The sequence below is a fragment of the Apodemus sylvaticus genome, chromosome 10 (assembly GCF_947179515.1).
Source record: "Apodemus sylvaticus chromosome 10, mApoSyl1.1, whole genome shotgun sequence".
Classification (NCBI taxonomy): domain Eukaryota; kingdom Metazoa; phylum Chordata; class Mammalia; order Rodentia; family Muridae; genus Apodemus; species Apodemus sylvaticus.
The window spans coordinates 53,681,585-53,703,967 of record NC_067481.1 but is presented as its reverse complement, the minus strand read 5'-3'; the positions used below and the strand labels follow the sequence as shown (position 1 = coordinate 53,703,967).

The 22,383-nt window shown below is 47.0% G+C and overlaps 1 protein-coding gene and 1 long non-coding RNA gene across 2 annotated transcripts; one reads left to right on the top strand and one right to left on the bottom strand.

Annotated features, from left to right (window-relative positions):
- Positions 1-340: 340 nt before the first annotated feature.
- Scimp (SLP adaptor and CSK interacting membrane protein) lies at positions 341-19,359 on the bottom strand. Its single transcript, XM_052195081.1, has 5 exons — positions 19,189-19,359; positions 7,689-7,812; positions 6,016-6,079; positions 2,597-2,670; positions 341-1,064 (listed from the first exon to the last, which is right to left on the bottom strand). Exons 2-5 carry the CDS (start codon positions 7,798-7,800, stop codon positions 862-864), a joined length of 453 nt encoding a protein of 150 aa, XP_052051041.1. The 5' UTR covers positions 7,801-7,812; positions 19,189-19,359; the 3' UTR covers positions 341-861.
- Positions 15,879-20,928, top strand: LOC127693862 (uncharacterized). Its single transcript, XR_007979760.1, has 3 exons — positions 15,879-16,093; positions 17,536-17,650; positions 20,287-20,928. It is a non-coding gene; the product is annotated as an uncharacterized LOC127693862 (long non-coding RNA).
- The last annotated feature ends 1,455 nt before the right edge of the window (positions 20,929-22,383 follow it).

Sequence of the window (22,383 nt, the reverse complement as noted above, 5' to 3'; positions counted from 1 at the left end):
CTATGATGGGTTTGGTCCACATTCTATAAATGTACTGGGGTTGAGGTGTGAGTGGGTGGGGCGGCTTCACAAGAACAAAGGGCACTTTCTCACCTTACTGACTCTCAGAGTGTGGTGGACTGCGCATCACAAGGACACTCAGCTATAGTGACAAGTTGTGGCTTCTAGGAGGATCTGGGGTGGGTGGGACCTGAGAGAAGGGAGCCAGGCATCCTTAAGCTATGGCCTACATAGGGATGGGATCTGGGAGGCTCCATCCAATCAAATATCAAGACTGTGATCCCTAGCAGTGGCTCTCAACCTATGGGTCTCAAACCCTTTAGGGATCGACTATCAGATATCCTGAATATCAGATATTTACATTATAATTCATAAAGGTAGCAAAATTGCAGATATGAAGTAGCAACAATAATGGTATGGATGGGGGTCAACACAACCTACGGAACTGTATTGAAGGGTCCCAGCATCAGGAAGGTTGAGAGTCACTGCCTTGCAGCCACATTCACCAAGGGAACGAAGGGGAGTGTCAAGAAATGAGTCAATTCTCACAGGGCCAGTGGTCTGCACTAAGGAAACTTCCTCCACAGAGGTGCCAATGCCTTCAGAGCCTCAGGGCAGAGCTTCTGCAGTGTCAGAAACATCAGGAGCATCTGTAGCAACAGGAGCATCTGTAGCATTTGGGAACATCTGGAACATCTGGAGCATCGGGAACATCTGGAGCATTGGGAACATCTGGAGCCTCATCTAGAGCCTCAGGAACATCAAGCTGTCCTATCTTCTGCTGTGGCTTTCACATGGCTGAGGTGGCTTCCTCTAGGGATTAGAAGTGCTTGTGGTACAGTTCAGCCATTCTAGATTATTCTAAAATGAACTGTGTAAACCTGTTTCAACTTGCCAAAAAGGCGTGGTTTTAGAGTGCTGGATTGCAGTGGTCGATGGAATCTCAACATCATCATAATCATTTTCTGGCTCCATGGAGCCTGAGATAGTAAAGACTTTCTTGTTTCTAACTTTCTTCACTGATGAGTACCAAGCTGATGGTTGTCTTGGCGCTTCCTGTGGGGCTAAAGGATAGAAAAAGGTCACTATATGAAAGGCTGATGTATTTTTGACTGAGTGCTCAACATGAGCTTTGAGCACATCACAGATATTCCCACTTCCTGCGTGGTCAGTTCCCCATTTCACAGAGGAAAACCAGTCACAGACATGACACATGTCTCAGGATCACCCAAGTGCATGAATGACAAATGTTGGGCAGACCTCTTGCCTCCCACATCTCTGCTCTAAGATCCCATTTCAAGGGAACCATGATGCAGACACTCAGGAAGCAGACCGAGGCCAGTTGCTAGGTGACCACAGTTATGCCCACAGATCCCAGATCACAAGGATCTGATGGATTTGTTGGTGTATCCCTCCCTGTACCGTACCGTAGGCTGCTCCCAGGACTGTTCCATATTGCTTACCTGAAAATTTGCCTGCTAAAAAGGAAGGAAATGTGTGTGTGTGTGTGGGAGGAAGTGTTCAAAGATAGACTCAGTGTAGAATGGCCTATAGCAGGAACTAGAGTGGTTGCTGGTTTTCGTCTGTGACTTAAGAGCGATTCTCCTGCGGTTCCTGTGTAGAAGTCTTGGTGTGTTACCAATATGGTAGCATTGCGTGTGGGAAGGGGCGATGGTTAAGAGCTCCTACTGCACTTGGGAAATGAAGGGAGGAGGATCGAGGAGTTCAAGATAACCCCTGACTGCTAAGAGAGCTTAAGGCCAGCCTGGGCTACAGAGACTCTGTCTCAAAAAAGGGGGAGGGAAGACAAAGTCTGCGAAGTACTTGCCTCACAAGTATGCAGACCCAAGTTTGATTCCTAGAATCCATATCTATCTATCTATCTATCTATCTCTCAACCAATCTATCTATCTATTCATCTATCCATAGGCCAATTATCTATCTATCATCTATCTATTTATCTGTTGGTCATCCATCTGTCATGTACCTGTCTATCTTTCTATCTCTGTCAAACATCTATCATCTATCTATCTATCACCTTTCTATCCATCTTTCTATCATATGTCTATCAGTCTATCTATCTATCTATCCATCTATCTACTATGTTCATATGTGTTGTTATCATGGGGTGCATGTTTGTAATCTCAGCACAGGGCAGATCCCTTGGAATCATTGGCCAGCTTGCCTCATCTTCTTGGTGAGTTCCAGCCAATGAGAGACTATTAAAAAATTTTTGATGGTGCCTGAGGAATTGCAGCTGAGGGCTGTTCTCTAGTTTTCAAAGACATACACACATTCATTCTCGAGCACATGTACACACATGTACACATATGAACACAAGTTCACACACAAGCACACACATCCACACAAGTTTTTTCAAAAAGCCATCATCTGCAAGTCAAGAGGCGCCCTCTCCATATTCCAAACCAGTCACCATCTTTATCTCAAACTCTCAGCCTCCAAAACTGTGGAGAAGTAATTTTCCCACTGCGTAAGCCATCTGGCCTATAGAACTTTGTTAGTAAGTTAAGAAAGATACAGCCATACATTCTTTATCCCACCCAGAGTGATACTGTTATCAGCAAACTGTACTTACCTAGGTCTCCTGGGAAAGGTGAACTCCTGGGTGGCAGGGCAGGTAACTGATCTGGTGAAGAATTAAGAACATTCCTAGGGAGGGAGGGCATGAAGGAGGGAGACACACACACACACACACACACACACACACAGAATCAGAGAGAGCAACACAGGAAGAGAAAGAGGGAGAAAGAGACAGAGAGACAGAGACACATAGAGAGACACAGACAGACAGGCACAGAAACACAGAGAAAGAAAGAGAGTCAGTGGTTGGTCTGGATCAAGCCTGTGCCAGCTGCTTTATAAAAGAACAGGGCAAGAAAATGGGTTGAAAATTCAAATCTAGATTCCTACAAGTTGGAAGCATTTCCATACCTTTCTAGAATCTGCATTTCATTTCCATCACCCTAAAGCAACCATTTCCTCCAGCCCACACAGATAATGGGCAGGGACTGTCCAGAGCACAGAGCACCACCTCCTGTGTGAACCAATGGTATATCAGGTGTATTTCAATTTGCAAGGCAGACACACTCTTTCCTGATGTTAATAATCAACACCACTGTGACCAGCAGCACCTCTGTGAACTTACCACAGATGTGTCCAGCTGTTGGAATCAGGGCTGTTCACAACATGTTACAGATGCTAAATGGTCCCCAAAGGCCGCTTAGCACTGTTGGGAAGTGGTGAAAAATTCAGGAGTTGGAACCTGAAGTTTTTAAATGACTGGAAGCATGTGTGCAAAGAGGACTGTGTCCCCTCTGCCTCTGTTCCCCCTCCTCTTGTCCCTGGCTTTGTTCTACAGTACACTCCCACCGTGATACCTCACGATAGGCCCAAAGCATCAGGACCATCCGGTCATGGACTAGAAACTCACAAACTGTGAGCCAAAAGAAACTTCTTCTCTTTATAAACTGATCTTCTCAGGCCTTTGTTACAATAACAGGAGCTCCCATACAAGTCACCATCACACTGGCCAAAAGCCCATTCACAGCAGAAGGGACAGATTTACCATGGCCCACTCCCACAGTGGAATGCTCTACAGCAAGCAGAATGAGCAGTCTACAACGACACTCAACGAATCTCACTAAATAATACTGATGTGGGCTTGTGGCTCAATAGTGGAGCCTGACATGTGATATTCGAGGCCCTGGGATTGAACTGACCCCCTAGAACTGAAAAAAAAAAATTGGGGAAAAATGCAAAATACCCATGCTATTCCACTCAGGTGAAGCACAAAACAATCAAATGCCTGGCTGATTCCTTTTGGCTAGGAGGGATTTGGAGGTGCCATGGCTGAGGGCCTTGGAAGTAAATGCCTATGACGATAGCAATATCTACTCCTGAGCTGGGCATCTGCCACCTAAGTCTGCTTCATTCATAGCAACTTGTTGAGCTGTGTGCTTCCTGAAAATTTTTTTTCTGTACTGTACTGGCTGGTTTTGTATGTCAACTTGACACAAGCTGGAGTTATCACAGAGAAAGGAGCTTCAGGTGAGGAAGTGCCTCCATGAGATCCAGCTGTAAGGCATTTTCTCAATTAGTGATCAAGGGTGGGAGAGCCCATTGTGGGTGGTGCCATCCCTGGGTTGGCAGTCTTGGCTTCTATAAGAAAGCAAGCTGAGAGCCAGGCAGTGGTGGCGCATGCCTTTAATCCTGGCACTTGGGAGGCAGAGGCAAGCGGATTTCTGAGTTCGAGGCCAACCTGGTCTACAGAGTAAGTTCCAGGACAGCCAGGGCTATACAGAGAAACCCTGTCTCAAAACAAAACAAAAATAAAAAACAAAAAAAGAAAGAAAGTTGAGTAAGCAGGGGAAGCAAGCCAGTAAGTAACTTCCCTCCATGGTCTCTGCATCAGCTCCTGCTTCCTGACCTGCTTGAGTTCCAGTCCTGACTTCTTTTGGTGATGAACGGTAATGTGGAAGTGTAAGCTTCCTTTTCTTCCCCAACTTGCTTCTTGGTCATGATGTTTTGTGCAGGAATAGAAACCCTAACTGAGGGTACACGTGGTAGTAGCACATTTCTGTGGGAAGTGTTCACATTGTAACAAGGTCTTGGCCCTCTGGCTCTGCGATGCTTGATCGACTTATTCATCAATGGGATCAGATCGGACAAGGAAAGGCTATATTTGTTGGTCTCTTTGAAACCCAATAAAATCCAATTTAGGAAAGTGTAGATTTTCTTGCAGATAGGCAAAGGCTGGTCCTTCACCGGGTTCTGAAGCTGGGTGACCACCTCTCAGCTTTTAGAATATCTCATTGTTAACCACTATGTTAATACATCTGATGGCTATGCTCATGATCCCTTTTAAGGGACATACCTGCTTCTGTTCATCTGAACCCCTGAGTCATGTTATATCAATTTGACTCCTGGAAGGGCTGGGGACTGAGTTGCTTAAGTCAGTGATGGCTTTTCTATCACTGTCCCTGGGTAGCAAGGCTCAGCTGAGCTGCTTGGGTCTGTGTTGACATATTTGGGTGCTGGGATCTGTCCTCATAATATTACCAGGGAAGGACAGCTGGAGGCTTGTACCTGGTTTCTCCTAGACTCCATCTTATGTGCCTTTTCTTCCTTTGCTGATTTTATCTAATTTTGGCTGTATTAAACTATAGCTGTGCTGGGCATGGTGGTGCATACCTCTGATCCCAGCACTCAGGAGGCTGAGGCAGATGGAGCTCTGTGAATGTGAGGCCAGCCTAGTCTACATAGCAAGTGTAGCCAGAGATATTAGAATCCTGTCTAAACCAACCAACCAACCAAACAAACAAACAAAAAACTGCCTGAGTGAGATAAGTTCCAGGTCCCATAGGTCCCCTCATGAATTCTTGCTCCTAAAGGGTAGCCTTGGGGACTCTTTCAACATACATAAAAGGGTCCCAAACATCACAAAAAGCAAAATGTAAAGCCAGTGCTCAGGGCTAGAGGAGCCAGGTTTGGTTCCCAGCATCCACACAGAGGGTTATAGCTGCCTATAACTCCAGTTCAGGAGCTCCAGATGCCCTTCTTGGGCATCAGGCACACGCATGGTGCACAGACATGCACAGAGGCAAAGCTCTCATACATGTAAAATAAAAATAAATCTTTAAAGGGGTAAACAAATACTATACTTTTATACCATGTTTTCAGAGGATCACATTTGTAATCTGCCTAAAGAAAAGAGGTATGACTGAGCCTGGAACATAGAGCCTACTCAGTAACCTCTGTCGGAATAAATATAACCAGGGAGCCCATAATAGGGTGCCAGAGGTGCCCTGCACCCACAATATCCTGGGCCTTCTGCCTTGGATAGGATAGATGGAGAACGTTGGTAGATCCATCTCACCAACTCCATAGGGAAGGAGGCTTTGCAGCCACTCCAGAACAGTACCGGAAGGGCCCTGGTGGCAGTGAACAGTTGATTCTCAGGGTTGGGTTGCAGGGGTCTCCCCTCCCCCCACTTACTCGTACATCTTTTCTTCATCTCTTCCATCCTGTTTTGAGGGCTTGGCAATTTCCCAGTTCCTACCTAAGGGAGGGAAACCATATTTATTAGGGCATATTAGTGAAAGTTGTGACTTCAGAATTTACTAGTCCTGGGAAAATAATCAGATCCAGAACATTAGGAGGGGAACTGCCAAGAGAAAAGAGACTTAGGAACACCTAGCTTGCAAGTGACATTTGGATACTTGCCACAAAGCCACAGAGGCTGGGAGGCAGCCCTTGCCCAACAACAGCAATAAACAAACAAATAAATGGGAAAAAACTTAAAAGACAGCCAATGGATAGAGAAGTATATGAGTCCAGAACACACTTTCTAAAAATCATATATTAAAAAAAATAAAAAAAAGATGCCAGGCATGGCGACACACACCTTTAATCCCAGCTCTTATTTATTTATTTGGTTTTTTTGAGACAGGGTTTCTCTATATAACGCTGGCTGTCCTGGAACTTACTCTGTAGACCAGGCTGGCCTCAAACTCAGAAATCTGCCTGCCTCTGCCTCCCAAGTGCTGGGATTACAGGCCTGTGCCACCACCGCCCAGCTTGTTTGTTTGTTTTTTAATTCTCACATATATTACATACCAACCTCAGTTTCCCCTTCCTGCCATGGCCCCCAGTCTCTCCCTCCCCTCCCCTCTTCCCTAGATCCACCCCTGCACTGTTTTCTATCAGAAAACAAACAGGTCTCTTGGGGACATCAACCAAACACAAGCTACAATAAAACCAGCACATGCTATCATTTCAAGGCTGGATGAGGCAACCCAGTAGGAGGAAAAGGGTCCCACAAACAGGCAAAAGAGTTGGGGACAGTCCATGCTCCTACTGTTAGGATTCCCACAAGACCACCAAGCTACTCAGCTATAATGTACATGCAGAGGATCTGAGTCAGACTCCTGCAGGCTCCCTGATCTCTGTGACTCCCCATGAGTCCCCATCACTTGATTCTGTGTGCCATGTTCTCATGTTCTTGTGGTGTGTCCCTGACCCTTCTGCTTTCCCTGATTCCCCTCCTCTTTAGGACTCCCCCAGCGCTGCCTAATGTTTGGCTGTGGTACTTAAATTCCATGGAGTCTACAAGAGTAATCCTAGCAAAGACTCCTAGTAATAGGGGACACGGAGCCTGCACTGGCCATCTTCTGTAACCAGGCAAGGCCTCAAGTGTAGGGAATGGGGCACAAACCCAGCCATAAAACCTTTGACCTACAGTTTGTCCTGCCTGTAGCATGTTCTAGGGCTGGAGCCTCATAGAATCATCATCAAAGAGACCAGAGAGACTTCACCTAGTAATTGATCGAGTCTGTATTTTAATGCTCAAGACAGTTGGCTTTCTACAGACTTCTTCCCTTTCGAGAGCCACAGAAGAGATGATATCGGTGTCTGGAAGACACAGGGCTTCCCTTCATTTGTTTTTAACCCATATCCTCTGACTTTGGAACCCATCTTCTCCCCTTTGCTATGCACATGAGAATCTGAGGCCCAGGGACAGAGGTTTGTGGCAAGGCTAGAACTCACACCCAAGGCTCACGATGCTCCACCTAAGCCTATACAATACAGGCCAGGCTTATCCTGAGTTTTGCTGCACTGACATCACCTGCCCCACCCTGACCCCTGCCAGGTAAGATGGCTATAATTACCTTGTCTAAGCTGCCACCTGCAGACACAGTACAGGATGAGACCCAGGACCAAGGAGATGAAGATGATGGCCATAGCTAGGATGATCCAGAAATTGTCCCTCCACCAACCCATTGCTGCGGGAGCCTAGGAAGAAGAGAGACTGAGGCATGAGTGAGAAGCTTGCAGGCTGGGACCATCTTGTTGTCATCGTCGTCGTCGTCATCATCATCATCATCATCAACATCGTCCACCATGCTTCCTGACACATATGCTTAGGAACCCACGGTCAGACCTCACAGACAGACCACAGGCAAGTCACTTACCGTCTTCTGAGATGCTGTCCCTTCTGTAACATGGGGCCGATGCCGCAAAGTACTTTGTAAGGGTCTGGGAGGTTTAGCTATGAGCCATGTAACCACTGGACCCTCCAGAAATAAGCCACAACCATGGCTGGCTTCCACTGCCAAGACATAGCAGAGGGGGGGCGTGCCACTGAAGGCAACCCCCAGCTACAGTTCTTTATATCACAAACATAAGATACACTTTTTATGACCGTGGAGAGAGAATTTTGAGAGTTTTTGTTTGTTTTGAGGGTGAGGCTAGGCAAAGTACCTTGCTAGGTGCTATGATTAGAATATGGTGTGTTCCACTAGAACTCATGCTGAGGCTTGGTCATCATGACACAGTACTGAGAAGTGGTGGGTTTCTTTTTAATTTTTATTTTTTTGTTATTTTTTTTGTTTTTTTGTTTTTTTGTTTTTTTTTTTTTTGATTTGGTTTTTCTGAGACAGGATTTCTCTGTATAGTGCACCACCACTGCTCGGCTGGGTTTCTTTTTAATAAAAAATTATTTTATATGTATGAGTATTTTGGCTGCATGTGTGTCTGTGTGTCACATGCCTTCCTGGTGCCCATGGAATCAGAAGAGAGAGACAGATCCTTTAGAACCGGAGTTTTGGACAGTTGTGTGCAACCATGTGGGTGCTGGGAATCAAACCCTGATCCTCTGGAAGAGCAGCTGGTTAAAAAGCTGAGCCATTTCTATGGCAGTCCCCTAAACTGAATGTTCAATGCCAACCATGAAGAATGCCTTGAAGTCACCTCCTCTATGGACTGCTGAGAGATGCTTTTTCAATGCAACAGACTAACTTGTCTTTCTGAGACTGAAGCCAAGAGAGGGAGCCCAAGAGAATCACGTTCCATTTCCAGTGTGATGTCACCTGAGACCACCAAGCTACCTCAATGGTTAAGGTGCTCTGGACAGGAGAGGTATTCAGGGGAAAGGTGTGGGGAATATTTGCCAGGGGAGGGCGTGGTCAATTACAGGCTGTGGAAAGATACAGAAACTGAATCTTACTCTGGCCCTAGGCCTGTGGCCAAGCTGGTAGACAAGACTGTAGGTTGCAGGATTGCAGGAAGCCATCAGAGCATGGCGCAAGCAAATGCCTGTCTGACAGGATGCTGAGAATCAGCCACAACTCTCAGAGGGCTACAGCGAACAACAGATTTCTTAGGAGATGGCTGTTTGAAAGGCTGAGTCAATAGGATGACTTGAACCCATAAGTCTGGAGCCGGGTTGGGCAACATAATGAAGCTATGCATCTTTAAGAGATGTTATATTAGGACTGGAGAAATTACTCAGTGGTTAAGAGCATTGGCTGTTCTTCCAGAGGACCTGGGTTGCTCCATTTCTAGCACTCGCATGGCTGGTTCCAATTTCAGGGAATGCAATGTCCTCTTCAGGTCCCTGTAGGTACTGCACACACATGATGCACATATACAGTGCTGGCAAACCATCACACACATAAAATAAAATTTTAAAAAATCATTTTACAATTCTGGAGGTCAGAAGTTCATGAATATCTCACTTGTAAGGCTAAAACCAAAGGACTGCAGGGGAGAATCCCTTTTCTTATCTCTTTGGCTTCAAGAAGTCACTCACAGTCCTTGGCTCATGACTGTTTCCTGTCTTCAAAGCCAGGCCTGATACACAGCTCTGACCATTCTTCTGTTGTCATATCTGCCTCTGATTGTCCTCTGCTGACCTTCTTCCCAGTGTGTAAGGACTCTCAAGGTTACACTGGGTCCGTCTACTGACTCGGGAGAGTTTCCTCATCTCAGTCAGCTGATTAGAAGCCTCGACTCCCCTTTTCGATGAACTCTGACACAATCCAAGTTCTGGAGATTTGCTGTGGCTGTTTTGAGGAATAGAAGGGCTCTGATACAAATGACTCCATAGTTCCTCAACAGAAGGACACTCTGATTAAATCAGATCCATGGGCTTACATTGATAAATTTAAAGAATATTTTGCCTTTTTTGGTGATAGTTTGAGAAGGAGAGGAAAACAGTGTGATGACTCCATTCTTTGACCCGAAGTCAGTCACATGGTATCTGGAATCGCCACTTTGGTCATGCAGCAGCAGGGTCTTGCTGCCTTGCTGCAAGGCAGACTTGGGGTGCCACACAGAAATAATCTTTGTTATCAAGAGGTAGGAGGCATTAACTCATGCTTGGGATAATGCAGGGCCCTCAGAGCCAACATGTGTCCAAGAATGAGCTTAGACCAGGACAGCAGAACTGTGGGACCCTGCGGTCTAGCCCTGGCCCGAATGCACAGGTGTGAGTTACTAACATAAAACAGTGTATGAGCAAAGGTGTCTCTGTAGAAGCCTGCGCACAGTCGGCTGCGCACTTGAGACCACCTGTTACTCACTTATGTGGTAAGTGCTGTATAGGTAGCAGCTACCGTGTGTCACTGAGGAACAGTGACAAGGAGGAAAAGAGTGCACGGGGCCAGTGGAGAGGCGCTTGGTGTTTTGGAGTGTTCCATCCTCTGTTGGCTGAATCCACAATGTAGAACCCGACTGTGGAGGGATGGCGGGCATTTCTGTTTCTCAGAAGAGGAAGCAGAACTTGGACAGGTTAAGAACCATGGTAATTGGCAACCCGAGATTACAGCTCAGACACCAGAGTCTCCTTATTCTGCCACCTTGACATGAAACCCACAAATTCCTTATCTTCATACCAGAACCGAAAGCAGAACCATACTCAAAACTTTCCAATATTCGCAAGACTTCAGTGTCTCTGTCAGCTTGTTGCTCATAAAGGGAACCTCAGTGTGAAGAAAACACTTAAAATACCCAAAAGTAGCCAGGCGTGGGGTACTTGCCTTTCATCCTAGCTCTCGGGGGACAGAGGTAGGCGGGCTCTTAAAACTTAAGACCAGCCTGCTTTGCATATCAAGTTCTGGGACTACATAGTAAGACTTGTCTCAAACAAACAAACAAACAAACAAACAAACAAACAAACAAATATCAAGAACAACAAAACAGCAGTTTGTTCTGTGTGCTGACTTTCCATGAGTTAATTACTCTATATACCCTAGATCTTTTTTTCTTTTTTTTTTGGATTTGGTTTTTTTTGAGACAGGGTTTCTCTGTATAGCCCTGGCTGTCCTGGAGCTCACTCTGTAGACCAGGCTGGCCTCGAACTCAGAAATCCACCTACCTCTGTCTCCCAAGTGCTGGGATTACAGGCGTGTGCCACCACTGCCCGGCTATACCCTAGATCTTTTAATCCCCACAATAGCTCTATAAGCTAAATAGTCATTGTTATCATCCTATTTTATAGGTTAGAAAATAGAGGCCTGGGAGAGCTTAACAAGATTGTAGAGCAAATAATTGAAAAAAAAAATCAGAAAGCAAAGTTTGCCTGACTCTAGGGCCTTAACTTTTGACCCTATGCCTGAGTATCCCCCCAAAATGTTCAATTTCCTGAGTTCTAAGATGCACTTAAATACAAGGTCTTGTGCACATACTCTGCTTCAAAGTCCAACTTCCAACTCTTGTGGGTTTGGTATGAGAATCTGAATCAGCATTTTTAACAAGCCATCTAGAAGGTTCTCTGGTCTGAGTGAGGAACCCCACATTCCACTGGTCTGTAGGACTCCTAAGTGGCGTTGGTGAGACCGTGTGACTATTCCTTGGAGTAGATGGTGGCAGCAGGAGCCAGGTGGGATGAAAGACACTGAAAAGATTCCTCGAGCCCAAACACCTTCCCTTGTGCTTGTCCTGGCCCCAGGAGGGTTACCACCAACGAACAGGTTCCCTCTCACCAGCAGGGCTCCAGGCTGACCTTTTGTCTACTTCCATTTAAACTCACACATTGCCTCCACATTGAGGAAGAAAAACTAACTCCCTGGTATCTCACTCAGGTTTTCTTTCCAGGACTCGGCTCTCTGAGGTCCTTGGAGGACAGTTATAGATGATGTGGTAAGGGTGCAGAAATGCAGTGTCTGGAACATGAAGTGGTCCCAGGAAGCCCCCTGTGTCCTCCCTGATTGGTGTCCCCTCCCTAGCTCTCAGAACTGCCGAACTCTCTTCCCTTTCTCCCCAATCATCCTAGGGAGCCTCAGAGATTTACAGAGTCAGTAGCTCTGTGGCTCTGGGGAGGCGGGTGGGGGATGGAAGGAAGAGGAAGGAGAACTAGGGAGGAGGGTTTGCCACAGGAACAAGGAAGGGGGAGGGTAACTTCACGGAAAAGGAAACTCTGAATTTCAAGAAGGGAGGGATCCAAGGGCCGGAGCTGTTTGTTTATAATGTGAGGAACTTCAGCCTATTGAAGTCTGCGAAGGTTCCAGAAGGGAGGAGAAAAAGGAAACTCAGTGATGGAGGAGAGAGAAGGAAGAAGAGTCAGAGCAGAGCCAGGAGACACTGTCTCCAGTCAGTGGTAGACTGAGCTTTCAAAATGGAAGAGTGATCAGGGGAGAGGAGTGATGCTGACTGGAACGGGAGGAAAGATAAGGACACAGGGATAGGAAGATGGCAGACCACACCAAAAACGTCCATTTTCTCCAAAGTAGGAAGCAGAGTCAACAACCTGGGTACCGGGGTAGGCCGGGGCAGGAGGCAGGCAGGCTCCCTAGTGAGCCCCAAGGTCTTCCGCCTCTTCCTAGCTCATCTTTCCCACCTTACAGCTCCCTGTGTGTGGCACTTACTTCTGGAGCCTTCTTTCCCTCCACCTGAGCCCCATGAGTGCCCCTCAGCTACAGGAAGGGGCGCCTCAGACCTGGGTTACTCTGTGAAGTACAGATGGTACACATCTTTCTCCACCCACACAGCTGCCATCTCTTTCCCATCTGCCGAGTGTTCCTTTGGTCACTGCTTCCCTCATGCTGGTGTGTAAGCACCATGCCGGCAGGGCCCCGGCTCCTCTCTTACTGCCATGCTCCTGGTGTCTAGGTTCTCGGGGACACAGCAGATATGGGCAGCATGTGTGTCTGTGGATGTATAGATGAGAAAAGGATGTGACAGCCCTTTTCTGCATTATGGGCAGACATCCCCTGTGGCCATGCAGCCCGGGGACGTAACAGTGGCCGTGCCTTTGTGAAATGCCCTTTGTAGTTTCTCCCCCTTTCTTCCTTTGCAAGGTTAGTTCTCTTGCCTTAGCCCGACACTCAAAGTTCTAAACATAAAACTACCCCTACATGAGGAAGACAGTAACTGGGGCTGAGGATGTGGCTTCATGGTTGACTGCTCGCTTCTTACGCAAACGCTCAGAGATCGATTCCCAGCACCACAAATCAAAAAGATGATAATCACTAATCATCTTTATTTAGATGTACAGAAACCAGAACATGTGCTGATCTTGGTTTATACCAGAATAGGTCATAATTCTTATTTTTTTTTCCTTCTGTCCAATAGCTAACACAAAGTGAGTCCAGTACTACAAGGCTTGACTTGTAGAAAACAGACACAGCTGTCTACAGACAGAAGCCAGCCCTAGGAGGCTGCTACATTGTAGCCAGAGAAAAACAAGAAAGGAAGTGTATGCTCTGAAGGATGAAGACCTGCTCAGCAGGAGCCTTCCTTCTTTTCCTGCTCCTAACTTCTCTGGGAGGAAGCACGCGGACACCAGCGTGCACCTTCTCAGCACCACTCCTTGAACGGAGCTGATCTCTTTCCTACCAGCATCCTGTTTTGGCTTTTCCACAGTGAGCAGTCAGATTCATGTATTATTCCTACACTACCGAGTTTTGAATGAGGTCTCAAATTCCTGTCCTGTGTAGTGTTATTCCAGAGCTACCTCTTTAGGACACATGACCTCAGGTGAGACCCCTGCCTTCCATCTGCCACCCACCACTGGGGTCAGAGGTGGGTGGAGAAGCAGAGGCCATTGCAAGCATTAGGGAGGGGCATTCTAGCTACCCCTGGAGGCCATGAATTCCTCAGGTTGCCTAAGGCATTTTAAGGAACCTCAATGATTCTGTGTGGTGGGAAGGACTGAGCAGGACATTCCACAGATGATGGTGCAAGTTCGGGAAGCAAGGAAGGAGCCGTGGCTAGCCCAGCCTCAGTGTGCTCTTCAGAAAGTGTGTCTGGGCAATCACTACAGTGGCAATCAATACTTTATTCTTTATCATGAATTCCTGAGACTGGTGACTCACGACTCTAATCTCCAGCATTTGGGAGACAGAGGCAGGCAGATCTCTGTGAGTGCCAAGTCACCTAAGACAACATAGCAAGTTCCAGGCCAGCCAGGGCAACTGACTGAGACCCTGTATGAAAGAAAGGAAGAAAGAAAGAAAGAGAAAGGGAAAAGGAAAGATGGACAGAAAAGAAAGACAGAAGAAAAAAAAAGAAAGAAGAAAAAGAAGAAGACAGAGGCAGGGCGGGCCTGGGGAAGAAGACAGTTTGCACTGGAAGGACACACATGTTCACAGAACTGAAGTGCTCCAGGGCGTTGAACTGGGAACCCAGGGCACGGGCAAGTTTCCCCCAGCTGGTGCCCAGCCTCTACATCTGGAGCAAGATCCGTAAGGTCTCCATACAGGCTCTGAAACTTTTCCAAGAGGTGACGCATGTGAAAGAGCTCTGAGGATCACCAGACATTGGCAGTATCAAGAGCAAACCAAAAATGCTCTATTTACAACTGCAGTCACCTTTGCGAAGGAGAACTGCCCTTCCCTGGGAGGCTACAGAGCACCCGCCCATTGGCTGGGCTGCTGCTGGTAGGGGCTTGGGAGTGCTCTCCTCTGGGTCGGAAAGGGGGATGATTAGAGATGGGAACCTTGGGAGACAAGGATGAGAACAGGGCCAGGAGAAGGCCGAGCACAAGTCAGCGGCTGGTCCAGAGCTTGAAGAAGCCACCCACAGAACCGGCCAGGGACGCGGCGGCAGGCACAGCTGCACTGCATTCAGTCTGTGGTTGCTCAGAGATGCACTGTGCACTCCTCTGGTCGTCTCCTGCCCAATCTTTGATAAGGTCTCCACATCTACCACTGCTTTCTTGAGCAGGTTTGTTTGGATGGTGTGAGAACCAGGAAAGGGGTTTGGTTCATGAGTCAGTGCAGTACAGTCTCAAGCACAGAAGCTGTGAGCCTCTGCTGACCAGGAGGAAAGAGGTACCTCCTAAATTAATCCACAGGCTTAGTCCTAAAGCAGGGCATGGGATGAGGGTTTGATCTGATTTCAAAGGCGTAGGAATCTAAGTACTCATCAAGACTGTCTGTGTGAGCAGCTCTTGCCTGATTCCCCTCTAGTTGCCTGTCTGTCTATCACTGATGATGGACAGATGTCCATATTCCCACCTGACCACCTTGCTGCTGTGTGTGCTGGAACTGGCCACAGGGAGACTTAAAAATTGAGTGTGGACTGGGCGGGCTGCAGAAAGCGTCCACTGTCTGCTCATTCTGTGGTTTTCCATTTCTGTGAAAGGCTGGCAGGCTCAGCCTCCACATTTCTCCTCCTTCCCCAGTCTTTACATATACTCTCCTGTATCTCCACTTCCAGTGCCCCAGCGGGGGTTCTAGACATCTGTGCGAAGGGCCATTTTGCTGACCTGTTCTAGCTGTTTGGCTCACTGCTGGCTGCCACATATAAATGTGACCCCTTGTTGCTTTTCTATAGTTCTGTGCCAGGGAAGCAGAGTAAATTATGAGCTCCCTAAAGCCTGCCTGGCATGGCCAAGATCAATCCCAACTGGCACCTGCCTACCTCGACAGCCTCGGGACTCCCCGATATTTCTGAGTCCCATTGAGGTTTTGCTCTGCAAGGGACCTGCAGTTCCACAGACTCCCTGCATCCTCCCTGGCCCTCTTGGGTCTCACTCTGTCGGTTTAAAGCCACAAAGCTCAGGAGTCCTGAACTGACCCACCAATGGGCCTCCAGGGGGTGACAGCCCCAGGGCTCATCTACAGAAGCTCCCTGGGGACAGCAGTCTGCTGGCTATCTTGAGGCTCCATTTGCCTACCAAGCATTGTGTTTTTTATTTAGATATTATGCAAAAATCAATAAAAATGGAAGCGCTTCCTGTAAATGCATAGTTTACAGTTTAGAGTAAAACTGAAACAAAATGAAGAAAATGTCAACTCTCTACCCCCAAAGCTGGAACTCCTTTTATTCTGATGGCTTGAAGATGAGATAGGTAAAGACACCTCCTCCTGACTAAATCCTTCCCCCCAACCCATTATCTAATGCTGAGAGGGCTCAGGTCCTCCAGAAGGGGCTTAAGAGGGTCTTTTCTTGGAGTCAGTCTTCGGTTTTCCTGTCAAATGGGACACAATGTATAACTTCCATTTTTACATAAAAAGAAAGGGCCATTGTGTACTGGTAACTTCTTAAATTATTAATAGCTACTAAAATGTGATGTTGATGTCCTTAAACTAAAATATCTGGCTCCTAGAGTTTGCTGAGGACTCTAAATAATATTTTGCCAGAAAGTCTAGACACTGTGACTTCTGGGAGTGTCACCATGCCAGCTCTTAGAGGTGAGGACCTTCCAGCTGCAGGACCCGCTGCCAGCCTGCAAGGGCACAGTCAGGACTAAGGTTAGCTGTTAAGACAGGGGTTTTGTTTGTTACTTTTGGTTTTGTTTGAGACAGAGTCTCTCTATGTAGCCCTGGCTGTTCTGGAACTCTCTCTATTAAGGCTTAGATTATCAAGAGTAGGCTGGCTTCAAACTCACAAAGATCTACCTGTCTCCATTTCTCCAGTGCCACCATATCTGGGTTGATATATAAAAAAAAATTATTTTAGTCTAATACGCATAGGGTATGAGATGAGAAGCCTAAGTTGACTGAACCTTACATCAAACTTAATAAATAAGGCCTTGGGCTTCCAGGAAAGGAGAGAGAGCGTGAAGTCTGTGGGGGGCTTCAGCAGGGATGTGGAGAGCAAGCAAAGGATTTCAGGCGATTTGTAATTACGCATTATGACTCATAGAGCTCCTTCATCAGTACACTTATCATGGGGTATCTAGGATACACACACATGCTAACACTATATATGGGGTCAATGACGTCAGTAAATTTATATTTACTTATTGCTGTTTAACATTGACCATTGAACTTGTTGCTAAAGAAGACATATTTATGTAAAATAGAGTTACATATTTAAGTATTTGTTTTGGGTGATGTTTCCTTTGTATTTTTTGTGGGCTTGTTTGTTTATGTTGAGAATTAAAGCTCGGCCCTTGCACATGCGCAGCAAGCATTTTACCACTACGCTACATGTCTGGCCCATGCCTCCTTAAAGTCATATGCAATAGTTTACTAAAGTGAATGCGTTAATTAAGGTCCTTGTAAATGAATGTACTGACATTGTTTTAGATACAGAATTATACATTTTTGGTGGGGGGTTGAGGCAGGGTCTCTCTACATACCCTTGGATGCCCTGGAAGTCACTATGTAGGTGAGGATGGCCTTGAACTCACAGAGATCAACTTGACTCTGCCTCTTGATTAAAGTGATTGATTAAAGATGTGGCTATAAAATGATGTTTGAATAGAAAGCCCTGTGAGGAAGTCTATATTCTGCTACATTAAAGTATGGGAACATACTGTAATCATACCTTTGTTCTGTGTTCTAGCTTGCTCACCCACGATATAATGAGGACATCATGGTTAGTATGACATTAAAAACAATGACAGGCTGGGCAGTGGTGGCACATGCCTTTAAACTCAGCACTTGGGACAGAGGCAGAGGTAGGTGGATCTCTGTGAGTTCAAAGCAAGCCTGGTCTACAGAACAGCCAGGGCTACACGGAGAAACCCTGTCTGGGGAGGTGCGGGTGGGGGGTGGAGGGGTGGGGAGGTGAGGGGTAGGGGGATGGGAGGGGAGATGTCAGATCGGAATGCAGATCCTGTAGAACTAACAAAGCGAGGGTACTTATGCATAATGAATGGCTTTCTGCATTATTATTTAAATTCGTTATAGGCTAGCTGTGATAGCTGCACTTGTTAACACAGCGTTTGGGCCAATAACTGACTGGCAGTTCCCACACCGTCACACTGCTGCATGTGTGTCTCAGCATGATAGCGTATCAAGCCGGGACAGACACACATTAATCTTGAGTCTGATTTATTTTATCAAGGACTTAATTCTATTCATACACACTCCGTCCTCATAGCTTATTGCTTGCCTAGCAAATTTGTCTGCCTACAGTTAGGAAATACATCTATTTGCTAGGAAAAAGGGAAACGGGAGTGGGGGAAAAAGGGAGGAATAGGGGGAGGGAGAGAAAGATGTAGGGAGAAGAGAGGAGAAGAAGGAGGGAAGAGGAAGGAAGGGTGGGAGAGGGGAGATAAGGGAGAAGCAGGAGGAACTCTATCCTGACAAACTTCTGGAGAGGCTGACCGTCCCACATGGTCTGTGGCATAATACATGGATTAAAAAAAAATGATTTTTGAAGGGCTAGAGCCATGGCTCAGTGGTTAAGAACAATGACTACTCTTTGAAAGGATACCCAAGTTCCTTTCCCAACGCCGCACTGTGGCTCACAACCATCTGTAACTTCAGTTTCAAGAATCTGATGCTCTCATCTCACCTCTAAAGACAGACACCAGGCTTGTATGTGATAGACATACATGCAGGGAAAATTCCCAAACACAGAAAACATTTTCTATAAGGAAAAATAAAAAAGAATTGAGAAAATTGATTTTCCAGAGGTCAAAAGCAATTGCTTGTCCAGAGGCTCGTTAAGGTCTCACACCAGCTGAGCACCTCTGAGTCGTGAGACTTCTGAAGGTCGGCAGGCGCCTTATAAACCCCAGATACCAGAAACTGAGCGACAATGGTCCCAAGAGCCACGCTGTTCTGATTCGTTCGTCCAAGAGCACCGAGAGGCAGCCCGAGTTTCTGAAGCACAGAGCAGTTGAGAGTCCTCTACCAACTGTATACCAGCTATTACAGACATCACTCAGCCCTGACAATTCCTTACATTCACTTTACACAGCTCACTCCCAAGTGTGACTACATCCTTGGAGGTAAACTTATCATGTCTGGCACACACACTGGAGGAGTAAGAAGATGACTGAGGTGGCTCAGCAGCAATGTCAAATGGACTCTTCAAGGCCTCTGTTTCTCCAGTTGTACCCAGGCTGTGTACTACAGCCTCAAGTGACAGTGTCCTCAGCCCGTGCCTGTGAGGTTGCCTATTTGGCCACACGTCTAACAGCCACACAGACAGACGACTGTGGTGGAAAAAGTAAGAAACCATTCTCAGGAAAGTTGAAGCACTTACCTAGACTGCCAGGGTGCTCGCTGAAGCAGCTGTGGACACAGCTGTGGACTGAGGGCGTTCCTTAAGCACAACTGGGGAGAGGCTTCATCGCCCACGTACCCTCACTCACCCTTGGAGGCAACAGGCCCCAGCCTGACCACACTTCCTCTTTCTGGTCAGCCCATGGCAGTTATCCCCGTTCTACTGAAGCTAACTACCCCAGTTTTCTTTTTTTTTTAAAGCTACCTTCCTATTGCCCTTTAGCTGGTGGTGGTGTGGAAGGAGGTCCTGACGGGACCAGGCTCCAGAGGGAAGTCTCCCTTGAACTTTCCTGAGCATGGTCGCGTGGGACTCAAGAAGAGAGACGGGGCCCTGAGTCCGCCCAGAGATGCATGGTGGGAGATGGGAGACAGATGCACCATCCCACAGGAGTGGCTCTCGAACCCCGTTGGCCCAAGTTCTGTTCAGAGGAGTCAGAGAGACGCTGCTGGTCTCTAAGAGAGCATGGTGGTGATGCCTAGAGTATAGCCAAGGCTGTTCTTGAACTTGTGATAGTCCTACTTCTGCCTCCCAAGTACCAGATTACAGGAGCAGGCTGCCACACCTGGCGAGTGGACAGTATTAATTGAATGGAGTCATTTCCTACCACACTGTGAGACAGAGTTCCCAGTGACGCTCATAGCCTCTAAAAATGGAAGTTTGGGGGGAGGAAACACACTACCTGCGTTGCAGAAGCACCTGCTTGAGATGACCAGTCACTTCGGGGCAGCGCGTCCACCTCCAGGGGAGGGGTTCTCTGGTACTCAGGAACAATGATAACAACCGAAGTGACTCGGAAAGGTTCCCCCACCTGCCCAGGAGATGCCCACCTGTAGGATTCACTGGTGTTTATGGTGTAAATATTCCTACCCCGGCCAATTTCAAAATAGCATGACATCAAGGGAACTTGGAATTGGGGAGAAAGTGCACACAGGCAGCTCTCTCTCCCAAGCCTTCTGGGCCAACAGCATTGTTGTTAGCAGTCATTGTTGAGCATTGGGGGCTAGGACTCTACCAGCATTTCACATTCCTTATCTCAACAGATCGTCACTTCATTGGATTATTTCCTTCATTTCTTAGAATACTGAAGCCTGCGGGAGTTCTGCCATGGACTCAGCTGTCCACGCTGGGGAGGTGACCTTCAACGCAGACCTGTCCACAGGTAAATCCGGTGCTCTTCCCTACTCAACTCAGCTGAAACTTAGTTGCTCAAAAGCTGTCCTAAGCTAGGCATGGTGGTGCATGCCTATGATCCCAGCACTGGGGAGGCAGAGGCAGGAGGATAGCTTCCAGTTCAGGGTCAGTATGGGCTATGTAGTGAAAGCCTATCTCAAAACATGCAAAAGCCCTACCTTTCAAACAGCAAATTTAAAATTACCTTCTGAGAAGTTAGCCAGAGCTCCTGTGGGGCTAGCATAGCCTCGACTAGCAGAGCTGTGGTTCTTGGCTTGTGCTCGATTTATCCAGTGGTTTTGCTTTGTTTGGGGTCCCCAATTCAGCTGTGACATTGCAAACTCTATAAGTATACCGCATCTGAAGCAAGAAGGCAGAAGATCAAAATTCCCAGCTCAATTTGTCAATCGACTTTCAAGTTAAACCCTTTCCTTCTGCTGTGATCTGTTGCCCGTAAAATCAGTTTTCAACAGATGAACATTAAGTTGCCCTTGGGACTCTGCTGTGAGATCTTTCTTCTGTCCCCCTCCTTTGCTTTTTGATAAATAAAAATGGCATGTATTTAAGGTACACAGTGTGACGTATGACTTGATGCATATACTCTGTGGAAGGACGGCCACACTCAAGCTGAACAAATCTACTACTTGACACAGTTCACAAAAGTAAATTAGGATTTATTTTTAAACATTTCGTAGTATGTGTATATATCTATTTGAGTAGGCCACGTGTGTGCAGATGCCCCTAGAGGTCAGCCGAGGGATTGGCTTCTCCAGAGTGGTGTTATAATTGCTATGAGCAACCTGATGTGGGTGCTGGGAACCAAATCTGGGGCCTTTGCAAGAGCAGCAGGCGCTCCTAACTGCTGAGCCCTCCTTGCAGCTCCCCTCTCGTTTTCTGTGTGAGGAAACCTAAGGCAGACTCTCTGAAACTCAAGTTGTACAGAAGGTTCCTGGAGTTTGAACCCAGGGAGGGCATTGCTCCTGTCAGGCAGATAGTCCACCACTGAGCTATAACTTTTTACTTTGAGACAGATTTGTCATTAAACTTGTCCAGACTGTTTTTGACCTCTTTGTGAATTCAGGCAGGCCTTGAGAATCCTATCCTTCTGCCTCAGCCTTGAGCATATATAAAAGCCACAATTTTAATATGTGAAGTGTGAGGGTTTACTTCATCAGCCTGGTGCTGGACAGTACAAGGATTAGAGACAACAATCAGATGAAGAGCCCACCATCGAGAGTTGCTGGGGTCTGGGGATGCAGCCCAGAGGCGTGGTGATGGCCTAGCACATCAAGACACGGGAGTCAATCCCCAGCCCTGCAAAAATGAAACAAACAAGAATGGCAGTAACGAGGGTCCCTTTAAGGAACGTAGGAAGGGAAGACAGGGCATCGCACAGGCAAAACCTGTCTTCCCTTTGTGCTAGGCTTCACACTCACAGGGAGGATGCACAGCCCAGCAGATCTTGGATGGAGCTCATGTTTTGCAAGACATTAGGAACTGATTATAAGTAATGACTATCCTAAAGGATAGGTGCTTATGGAACCTGTGACAGAGGTGACAGAGATGAACAGATGACAGGTGACAGGAACAGGTGACAGAGATGAACAGATCTAAGTGGTACCATTTGGTCTAGGCCTTCAAGGTGCTCAAGAGGTGGACAGCACAGAGTCAAACAGATCCCAAATGGAACAGCAGAAGACTGTATGGTTGACCAGGCTAGAACTATTAGGCAGGTGGATATCAAAGAGCAGTCTACAGCCTACCCAGGGCATCTGGACCTACCCATTTCCATGCCACCTTCCCACTTCCCCTGACTTTACGTCTTGTCTTTACACCACATGAAGAGGGCAGAAAATTAGAGTAGCCATCCTTAGCCTTCTTTTTTCACTTCTGAAATGCCACCTGCAGATCTCTGCTGCTAAAGGATGTATGTCTCAAAGGCTCTAGATTAACTGAGAATGGGGAGATGAAGTGCGCCCTCTGGTGGGCATATGTGGTACGTTT

Coding starts and splice junctions, on each gene's coding strand:
- Scimp (XM_052195081.1), bottom strand. CDS start 7,800: ATGGGTTGGTGGAGGGACAATTTCTGGATCATCCTAGCTATGGCCATC. Junction 2,671..6,015: donor GATGAAGAAAAGATGTACGA/GTAAGTGGGGGG, acceptor CTCCCTCCCTAG/GAATGTTCTTAATTCTTCAC. Junction 1,065..2,596: donor ACCTTTCCCAGGAGACCTAG/GTAAGTACAGTT, acceptor TCTATCCTTTAG/CCCCACAGGAAGCGCCAAGA.